The following is a 10484-nucleotide window of genomic DNA, read 5'->3' as shown; positions in this document are numbered from 1 at the left end:
TGCAACGGTGGTGGTGGCGGCGGCTGCGGAGTTCCTCCCATTCCCCCTGCGCTTCAGCATGACGAGCGACATATAGTCATAAAGGCACAGGCCGTGAAGCACCGCCCCACGGTGAGGGTATGCCTCGAAGTAGGAGACTCTCTGGCCTGTCTGCTCCACGAGCACGGCGTCATTCATTGGCTCGCCGTCCGCAACCTCTTCGCCGCTCGCATGGCGAAGATAAGACCATCGTCGGAAAATGCGCCAATAGAGCACAGACACATTCGCGAACGTCCACGCAACATTGCCGGAGAACTCTGTTTGATATCCCAGCAGATGCGCCACGACCTCGACCTGCGACAGTGGCCGCTCCGTAAAGACACGGTTGGCCACCTTCATCAGGAACTGTCTTGCTTTGTTCTGTCTGCCCTCGCCTCCGTTAGCCGCATCCCCTTGCTCCGCCCCATGATCCTGCCTCTGCTGACCGTCCAACGTATCCAATGCCTCTGATGCGGCGGCCATGCGCTTCCACACTGGATCCTCGGCCTTGGTCGCATAATTCGTCAGATAATATACCAGCGCCATGGTCTTACACTGCGTCGCGATGAACGAGATGTCGTGGTTGTGTCGGAGCCCGACGGCAATTGCCTTGTTCCACCTGTTTACCATGCTGTGTGACCGTCGGATCTGCAACACGCCGTCCGGGTTGAACGCCGTCTTCTCGACCAGCTTCCACGGAGCCTTGAAGCGGCAGAGGTCCTGCTTGCCTCCTCGCCTTCCTAACGAGTACTTTACGCATGTCGGGCTGTGAGTGTGAATCTGCGTCGCGCCGGCGCAGAAGTTGGCTTCTTCATCAAAGGACGCAGCAAACTGCGGACTGTTTTGAAGAAGTGGCGAGATGTCCGACGTTATCGATCTCTCAGCGCGAACCGCGCAGAACGCCTCCTGGTCCAGATCCTGTATTGTTCATACCGCGATATAGTCAGCCTAGGAACGAAATCGTCTCCGTTTCGTGATCTTGGCCGTTACTGTGATGATGGCGAAGACGTACCTCAGAGAAGATGCTATCGACGTACTCGATGATACTGCTGCGATAGGACGCTCCCTCCTCACCACATACGTCCGTCAACACTGAATTTAGTCTCCTATTTCCTTGAAGCCACAATAACCCGTGGACATGGAGTGCACCCCGTTCATTAGTCTCCACGGCCCCAAAATACTGGCTGATACGTCCAAAGACTGACTCCTCGCCCACCTTGACATAGTGCTCGAAGAATAATGAGATCTCCCTGTGGAAGAAGATGGCCGAGCTTACCGGATCGGAGATCGCCAGTCGCGCACGCTTGTAGGCCATATCTAAACTCCTTAGGAATGATTCAGCTTCTTCGGGATCACGGCTGCGGTACGCCGCCAGCCTCAGCTTGACCGGATTGGTAATGTCGTTTGGATTAAGCGTAAACCAGATGGCGGGGATGCCGTACCGGATGATAAGCGACTTGATCTTGCGTCGCAGGCTCAGACGATGCTCCCTCGACATCGGTTGTCTAAATCCGTACAGAGAAAGACTTTTGAGCAGCTCCTTGATGCCCTCGTCGGCGGTCTGGCCGGAGAGCTCAAGCTCTTGCTGAGCCAGCCCCAGCCTCTCTCTGCTCAGGGAGTGCACGATGCGCTCTACAGAAGGAAAGTACTTCCTCAACACACTTAACATGCTCACTCGGCGGTTCCTTGACCTGACGCCCAAGTTGAAGATGAGAAAAGCGAAGATGTGATGGGTCGCGAAGCGCCCGCCGTGCCGCCTCAGTACCGCCTCAGCCCATGTCGCGAGACTCATGTTCCGCGACGCCACGAGGCTCCTCGCCGACGCCCCTGCGCCTTCGTCAATGCCCGTATCCTCTTCGCCGCCAGCGATGGCGATGCTTTCTTCCACTAGCCGAGGGCCGCCGGTGCCAAATGGAAACAGGGTTGGAAACGTCTTGGCGAAGAATAAGGGATCCTTGGAGTCGGCAAAGTCATCGCCCCGAGACACTGAAATGTATGGCTCCAGGCTGAGCCCTTGCCGTACAGATGCCGATCCCGCCCATCCTCCCGCCTCTGCCAGGAGGGGGGGGGGGGGGGGGGGGGGGGGGGTGGGGGGGGGGGGGGGGGGGGGGGGGGGGGGGGGGGGGGGGAGGGAGGGGGAGGGGGGGGGGGGGGGGGGGGGGGGGGGGGGGGAGGGGAAGGGGGGGGGGGGGGGGGGGGGGGTGGGGTGGGGGGGGGGGGGGGGGGGGGGGGGGGGGGGGGGGGGGGGGGGGGAGGGGGGGGGGGGTGGAGGGGGGGGGGGGGGGGCGTCCCAGCAGCCCGACCTTGCCTCATTTTCGGCATCCTCGCCCACGGCTTCCCAGGCGAACTGTAGCCTGTCCGCGTCCGTAACATCCGGCTGGGCGTCGAGTGCAAACATGCCGGATGAACTGACTTCGTGGACGACAGCCTCAGGATTCTCAAGGCCAGCGCCCGGACGGCCTTCTCCCATTCCCTCGGGGCCTCCGTTGTTAAACAGTGCTTCATCGTCTCGGCTCGCTTCTTCGGGGCGGTCAGCCCCTCCTTGTTGTTCATGCCTGAGCATGGCCATGATGTCGTCAATGTCCACAGCGTCGTCATCATCTATCCCGCGCTCTGCAGACGGCACTATCTGGGCTGTGCGTACCTTTTCCCAGGCAGATGGTTCGTTACGCTCGATGTGCTCAAGGATCTGTGGCGGCACGTCGTGAGGTGGAGCTCCCCAGCTGTCCAACTCGGCCACATCGATTTCAATGTCCCCATAGTGAGGGTTGTTTATTCGCAGCCAGGCCAGCGCCCTCTCGACCACACGACGCCGTACGGACAAAAGCCTCGACAGATCGCTCGGATACGGTTTCTGCGCACCGTGCCACGAAACGTGTATCTCGTCCATGACCTGGACGAGGGGGTGAGGCAGGACCCTAGTGACGAGCTCCTGAACGTTGTTGGGAAATACCGTGATGTGTCCCTTGACGTGCTTTGGATATGCTGCGCCCTGTCGTTGCCCATCCACAATGTTGTACTTCGTGATGAATCCGTAGCATGAATTCAGGCTGATGAGCTTCTCTTCAACCGGGATGAGTCCTTTTAGTTCCTCTGGGAACATATGCTCACATCCCAGGCCAACGTGCAGCCGGGCAGCAGCCGACAGACAATCTCTCATCAGGCAGCTCACGCATTCCGGGCAGGCCAGAATACGACCTCCGATGGGGAAGCATTTGCGGCAGGTAAGAGGTGAGCCGTCGCGCTTTTCCACAGAACTAGACTCCCACTGGTCCCAGCTTACATCTTCCAGCTCGCTTTTCCCGCACTTCCGGTAGCACACCGCGCATGTCCATATAGGCAAAGTTTCGGTGTCGTGAAAAGCACTATAGAATGCCTGCACGGTCGACAGCTTCCTCTCCTGCGGGACGGGCGTACACCATTCTTTGTCCAGGGACAGCCGCTCTTTCTCGGCGAATTCTTCATCCAGGCAGCGCAAAACGCTAGCAACGTCCTCTTCCCACTCTTGCTCTGTTCTTTCCTTACGGGCGCCTGAGCGAGCCCGTTTTGCGGGCGGTCCCTCTCTGCCGGCTGTATTCGTCTTCCTCTTTCGCCGGGGCGCACGCAAGGTCGATGAAATATCTGGTCCTAGGCCTGGCTCTGTCACTGCCACCGCCACTGCCGGAGCCTCCTGTGCAGCCGGGATGATTTGCCTCAATGTTTGCTGTTCTTGTGCCTCTCGAGCCCGCGTAGGCGGTCGTACGCGTTTGCCTCGTTTGGACCCGAACGGTGCTGGGGGAACATCAGTCGCTCGGTGCTGCGGATGCTCCCTTCCCAGGTTGGAGTCCTCGCGGCAAGATCCTGAGCGCAGCGGTTGCTCCACGGATGCTTGCTCTTGCCCGCGCGTGGCCTCCCTAGGTCGTATGGCCCGCGGGGCGACGGCACCGGGGATGGCGGCCTGGGTACGAGTGACTGGCCTCCCACGGCGCCGCTTCTGGTGCTTTTCCTCTTCCCTGACTTCGCGCGTCTCAGAGGAGGCTTCACTCTCCAGGCTTTGTTGGGTTGGCCGCGGGCTTGGGTAAGCTTGCTCGCCTGTCTCGGGGAACCCTGTAGACTCCCTCGGCTGGAGGTCCCGCAGCGGAGCGCGCCCTTCGTTAGCTCTAACCGCCGAACGACCTCGCCTGTTCCTGGTGTGGCGGACCAGACCGGGGATTGCCGGCCGTGTATGTCTGCGTGAAGGCTCCTCTTGGTCATTGATCAGTCCTGCTATTCCTCCTTCACCGTTATTGCCTATGCCTTGCGGCTCCCTTGGTAGGGCTGGTCGATGAGGAGGAGCCTGATAAGCCGCGGCCAGGCAAGGCCAAGGCAAGACCCCATGTGCAGGTCCCCGTCGTCTCTCATCCTTCTCAACTATATCGTTTGGTTGAAGGCGATTCTCCTGATCTACGTTGTGGGTCGAGTCGTCGACGTCGGATCCATGGGTCCAGGTAGGTGAGAAGGACCTGCCTCCTGTGTCCGTGTTGTGTTCCGTCATACCTTGCTCTTCTCCTCTTATTCCACTCCTTGCGGCGCGTTCGGGAAGTGTCTGATGTCTTTACGATTGCCGGGTCCCGAAAGCGCCTTGCTAATGTTCCAGCGTCTTGCGGGAAAGCCGTGTATGATTTGCTATAAACTCCTCAGCTGGCCTTTAACTCTCGACTTCTAACCCAGGTCCCAGGACGCTGTCGCACACCTATATGGAGACCTGTGTGTTCACCCTTCGGACCCCGCTCCCTCCCTCATGCTCGTTCCTTCTCAGTCTGGAATCTTGACCCCGTACCGTTCATGCGTGAACTCATCCCCGTATTCGCTATCGTTAAGCTTTTCTGGACAGCTCCTGAGACACTTCGCGCTGCCGTCGACCCTGCACCACGCGTCTGAGCCGTGGTTCCGCGCCCAATAACGACTATCCGTCAGAGACAAAAGCCCACCGCCTGGCTCGCCTAAGTAATGCCACATCCAAACAGACTAAAAGGTCATACATTTGATCAAACCAGAAGGAAGGTCTTCCAGCTGTTCAGATAGGCTGCTCAGACCGGCAATCCGGAAGTCCGGACTTCCAGTCAGAGGTTGGTGTCATATACGTCCCCCAAAAAGCAAGTTCTTCAACACAACCGCCCTGGAGGCCCAATTCATCTCACATATAAGAAACCGACCCTTCTTCACTCACTAGATAGAAAAACCAAGAGTTTTTATTCCAATGATCCAGATCCCTCAGAAATTGTAACAGGTGAACTTTCTTTTGTCCTCGCCGTGTAGATTTCGGTTTCCCTCTAGCTCTCCTGCTAGATGAATTTTCCACTCATTTTACCCCCTCTCTTCGACGACTGACCGCAACTTAACTTTGCTTCAACTCCTGCCCGCTGTGCCGTCATCGTCAGTCGTCTCTGTCCTCTCTTGTCTTCTTTTCCCCTGAAATTTGACCTTCACTGACTGTCTTCTTTTCTTTGCACTTATCGACATTCCAACCCACGTCTCTCGATACCTGGAAAGGTAGACTCGTGAACAACCAGCCAGTATCTGTGAGAATGTCTGTGTCCATTACCTCGACCGATGGACCGCCGCATGCTCGCAAGCCGCTGGCAAGTCAGAGGAGCGCCGGCGGCGATATGTCCATCACGTTCTTCGTTCAACCCGGCTGTCCTTCGAGATTTGCCTCGTCAGACCAGCATCGCGTCAAGGGCCTGAATGCAGAGACCATCGCGAGGGTCATCCTCCCGGCCCCTCCATGGCTCACGGCTCCGGATTACTTACCGTTGCGTACCGATCCTGCCGATCCGTCTCCCTCCATCTTCTTCAGCCTCAACTTGTCCATATACAATCAACAGATTGTTCCTGAAGACTGGTTCGACCAGTGGTTTTTCATGGCAGGTCGTGTCCACCCATTTGCGCTGACCTGGGAGGTCGAGCGTCAAGATGGTCTGGAGGAGTCTGTGGATAGCGGTCTCCTTGCATACACCATCCCAGCTCTTATCGTGCGCGACCAAGGCTATCAACCGTATGTTGTATTCGTCTCGTCCGCTTTCCGTCGCTCTTCCGATTTTCTCTGACCTCTCTGCCCGTAGGATATTGCCTCGGAGTCTATCTGCGGCCGATCAGTTTCCTCTTTCATCCCCAATTGTCAGTTTTACCGGCCCTGTCGTCGGTCCGGGCCACGCCCTCCTCCGAAAGGAATCTGTGCCCACGCTGGACAATGTCCAGCTCAAGTGTTGCGGCTTCGTTCAGCTGATCACATTCCTTGCCCCCGGTAATCCTGATAAGACCCCGTTTAGAGGCTTCCATCCCTTCCAAGTCTTTGTCATCTTCCCGATCCGGGCGAATCCGTGGGCCTCGCTTTGCAAGAAGATGGCCGAGAGGCGAGACACTCAGTTCCAGAGCAATGTTTTGCTGACCTGTACCGGCAAGGTGGCCGGCCTGCTTGGCCATCTTCTCATGGTGCAGCCGCCGACCCTCGAGCAGGACTACGTCTTCATCGTCGTTCCGGACTCCTGGACCTTTCTCGACAAGGGAGTTTCCGGGCCTGGCTCACCAACGCCGCCGCCGGGTGCTGCGACATCAGCGGTCCGTTCATCATCTTCTAACCATACGCCGTTCGAGGAGATCAAGGCCAAATTCACAGCGCGCAGACCTGCTGCCCCGCCGACTCCTCTTCCCGCTTCAACGCCGACTCCAGCTTCGACCCCGGGCGAATCGATGTCATCTGTCATCTCAACACCTTCTACAGAGTACCACTACCTCTCCACCTCGCCGACGCCGAAGCGACCAGCTTCACGCGTCGATTACACACCGCCGGCAAAGAGACCGCGCCAGCCGCCGATGTCCCCGATCACTATCCCTTCCTCGGGAACACATCTTTCGGCCGGCAGCTCGAGCTCACAGGAAACTGTTGACGAGCCCGAACCAAGCTGTGCCGGGAATCAGACCCCCACTGCGTCCTTCATGAGGCCCCTGGTGCCAGCAACTCATCTACCTGCACCTACACCCGTCCTTGACACGATCACGGCTGCTGTGTCGGAATCCTCCAACCGCCCGAGCCGGAACCGCCATCCTCCAAAGAACAAATATTTGGAAGAAGTATCCAAAGTTTGACAGAAAGGCTATTTGGGAAATCTATTACCATCACAAAGAGTGCAAATGAGTAGGAAATCGTCTCCCTTTTGTATATTCCACATTCAAGTCGTACAATTAAGCTCTGGTGCCTACGTCGATAATAATGCGTAGCCCAACCCACTCGCTCTTAACCTTAAATCCCCGCTTTTACCCGTCCTTGGCGACCGCAAACGTCTTCTTGTGGGGGGCCAGTTATAGTGGTTAAGGCCCTATAAAAATTCTCCCTTTGAAAAAGAGTCTCCCCTTTGATCTGACTGCCCACCTGGTTTGAACCAACGGGAGCCCAGTGCATTGCCATTTTAGCCTCTCCTATGATCCTCCCCTCTCCGCTGGGGAAGGCGTCATTGCACCTTAGCGAGCGGGATTAACCAGGCAGATTCTACAACATCAAGCTTCGTTCCTCAAGGCTCCTTTGCGCAAACCGCGACCGGTTTGCCTCTCCTGTCTATACAGTACAAGAAACGCAGTGCGTTTCCATCGGGGAAATATGGGGCAAAAATACTAGACGATGATTGGTCAAAAACAGGAAACGCAATGCGTTTCTGCTGATAATTCTTGAGTAGGGGCACCTGACGAATAGGAGGCCACAGAGTGTGCCCTACTGAACTGACAGGGCCCGCTGGTGGCTATGGCAGAGTAGTGGTGAGGGAAGAGGCGCTTGCAGTTTACCTTAGGAAGGGCACGCGCCAACCCCAGGCTAAAGGTTAATAAAAGATTATCGCATGACTTCACAGAGTTTATAAAGTTGCTCTGTAAATATAAAAACTATTTTAAGTATTAATGTAAGCAAAGACCGCTTAAATAGATATTACAAGAGTAATAAGTGAGTGTATGTACTGAAGGTTTCTTTATACAATATGCCTGAACTTATAAAGCAGCTATAGATATATAGTCCCTCCTCTTTCTCTATACTTAGATGCGTTGCTTAACTCGTATTATATCTATTAGATAAACCTCAGAAGCTTTGCCAAGAATTTTAAGCATTTTTATGACACGAAACTGGGGGCATCCTGTATCTTCATCTCTTCGTAGGTGGGAATGCTATATCGTCTGCCCCTTCTTAACCTTTCTTTCTCACTATCAAGAGCACGCCTTGTTCGTCAAATTCATGTCCTTATTAAATATTAAGTTACAAATAAAATGGGGCATTGGGATAATCGCTCCCAAGCACACTTGTAAAGGTTATCATACGTGAAGATGGTCTTGCCGTCCATCATCTGAGGTTGGCCGGCTCTCATTAGCTAATTCCGTCATACTTTCTGTCTCAAACTTATTCGAGGTCGTATTTGCCCGGAATTGGGGAAGGTTATGTCTTCGAGGATGGTTATTGCCGCCAATATCGGGCGCCATGCCGTCCATAAGTTCTGTTAAATGGGGACGTCGGCCCTGTCGCAGGTCAGTGAATAGATTCTTGCACGCACTCCACGAAGTGACCATATAGATGAGCGCATTCCAAAAGCCCTGCAGAGGGAGTACAAAAGCACTCATAAACTCGAGCGGGACAGACGTGCTCTTGGTGTTTAGGACGGAATAGACACGGTTGGCGCTTGATGGAACCCATGTAATAAGGATGGCGGTGAAAAATAAGAGAGCACACTTGGTATATTGCCAAGATGCGTTGTTTAGCTCTCGGTTCCGTCGTCGAGCCGGGTTACCACCAGAACGTTGCTGAGGGACCGCCACGCTAACTCGAGTCTGTTGCCGCTCAATAGGAACCCCTTCACCGGCAATGTCTCCAGAGTTGCCATGAGCTGAAATGTGAACCGAATAGATCCCGTTCGAGTTCGGATCACTAGGGTCTGGTGGTTGGCGGCTCATGGGTTGCAGGTGAATCGCATTCGGAGTCATGGCCTCGGTTGTTACCGACACCTCGGTGGTCTTAATTGTGCCTATATTGTCTCCTCCGTAGGTAAGGTCCCGATCCGTCGAGCTAAAGTCGTCGAGTTCTCTCCGTTTTTGGTAAATCGTATTTCCAGCGCGGATATAGATGAAGAAAGTGACAGCGATAACAAGCCTGTGATGCTCAGCGTTGTCCGATTTCCAGAGGGGAGGCTTACTTACCAGACAGGACCATAGAATGTAATAATACGCCAGATATCCCACTCAGAACTAACCCAGCACCATAGCATAGCATTACCATACATTCTCTGCCCTTCCTTATTCTTAATAAAGATATAGACAACGGCGGGGACGAATGGAACACCATAACAGCCGATTAAATAAGGAATCTCCATTTTACGGAGCCTTTGAGCATCAAACTTGAAGTAAAATGTCAGATACACATTAATAGCCATGGAGAGACTCCAAAAGGCGTCAGCAGGCATGAACCTGGTCCTTGTTAGAGTCTCCTAGATCGAACCTGGTGTGTACCTACATCTGGATCAGGAAGGCTTGAAATTGACAGCCTACCGATTCTGGCGAACCGATATAGTGCCTTGACATTAAAGTCCCGACATTGGTCAACATATTACCAAAGGAAGCGTAGAACACTAGACGATTAATTGGTTTATGGAACGCCTTGGATGATACGAAGGTAGTGATGATGAAGACAGAGCCGAGTAACGAGAACACGGAGCATGTTCGCTCGACAATGCTGAGAGCACGAAGTTGCGAATCCGAAAGAGTCTCCGACGCCGACATGGCGAGGGTGTTATGATTTGAGGGGCTAGGTGGGAAGGTAGCTGGGGTAGCGGTAATAGAGTCCTAGGTGCTGTAGGATCGGTTGTCGAGACCTAGTGAAAGCCCATGTAAGTCAATTCACTGGGGAGGGATCATTTTTTCCCACAGTTTTTTGGTTTTCCACTGTAGTTGTGAGGTGAAACCTGAATGTGTAGGATGCCCGGTGAGTTTAAGTGCCCTGTCCCTTTGGCTGGCGAACGAATATATAGAAGGAGCACGGGAATAATGTGTCATGGTAGTGTCTACTGCCTCGGAGTGGAGTTTGATAAGTTGATAGTCCAAACACTAGACCAAGGGAAGTTAAGGCTATACTAAAGTGTAATATCCTAACGGCAATCCCGTAGAGAGGAGGCGGGGAATTTTGGTCTGTTAACAGGAGAAGCGCAGATCATTATGGCATGCTTTGACAGAGGAGGATTACAAACGGGCCGACGATCGTGGGAAGGTGATGTGTGTGCACACAGGGGAGGATGGGCAAGTATGGGGAGGCGAATCTGCAAATGGCTCGAGAGGACGGACCCCAAAGAGGGACAATAAGGAGAGCCATTCAGTAGCCGGCGCGACGGCCGGTTTACAAGCCCGGTACCTTGACTACGGGGTATCAAAATAATCGCGACTCAGAAAAGGGTGCCGTAAATAAGCCAGACAGTCAGTCGGGA

At 54.6% G+C, this 10484-nt stretch overlaps 2 protein-coding genes across 2 annotated transcripts; one reads left to right on the top strand and one right to left on the bottom strand.

Annotated features, from left to right (window-relative positions):
• Positions 1–5564: 5564 nt before the first annotated feature.
• Positions 5565–7125, top strand: FOBCDRAFT_241534 (uncharacterized protein; the record flags this gene model as incomplete). Its single annotated transcript, XM_054705361.1, has 2 exons — positions 5565–6034; positions 6102–7125. The coding sequence occupies 2 exons, from the start codon at positions 5565–5567 to the stop codon at positions 7123–7125; spliced, it is 1494 nt and encodes a 497-aa protein (XP_054561336.1).
• Positions 7126–8331: 1206 nt separating this feature from the next.
• On the bottom strand, positions 8332–9786 carry FOBCDRAFT_140393 (uncharacterized protein; the record flags this gene model as incomplete). Its single annotated transcript, XM_054705360.1, has 3 exons — positions 8332–9160; positions 9208–9474; positions 9521–9786. The coding sequence occupies 3 exons, from the start codon at positions 9784–9786 to the stop codon at positions 8332–8334; spliced, it is 1362 nt and encodes a 453-aa protein (XP_054561335.1).
• Positions 9787–10484: the final 698 nt, after the last annotated feature.

Source organism: Fusarium oxysporum, chromosome VII (assembly GCF_013085055.1).
Source record: "Fusarium oxysporum Fo47 chromosome VII, complete sequence".
Taxonomy (NCBI): Eukaryota; Fungi; Ascomycota; class Sordariomycetes; order Hypocreales; family Nectriaceae; genus Fusarium; species Fusarium oxysporum.
Note: the sequence above shows the minus strand (reverse complement) of the source record. Positions and strands in the feature narration are given on the sequence as shown.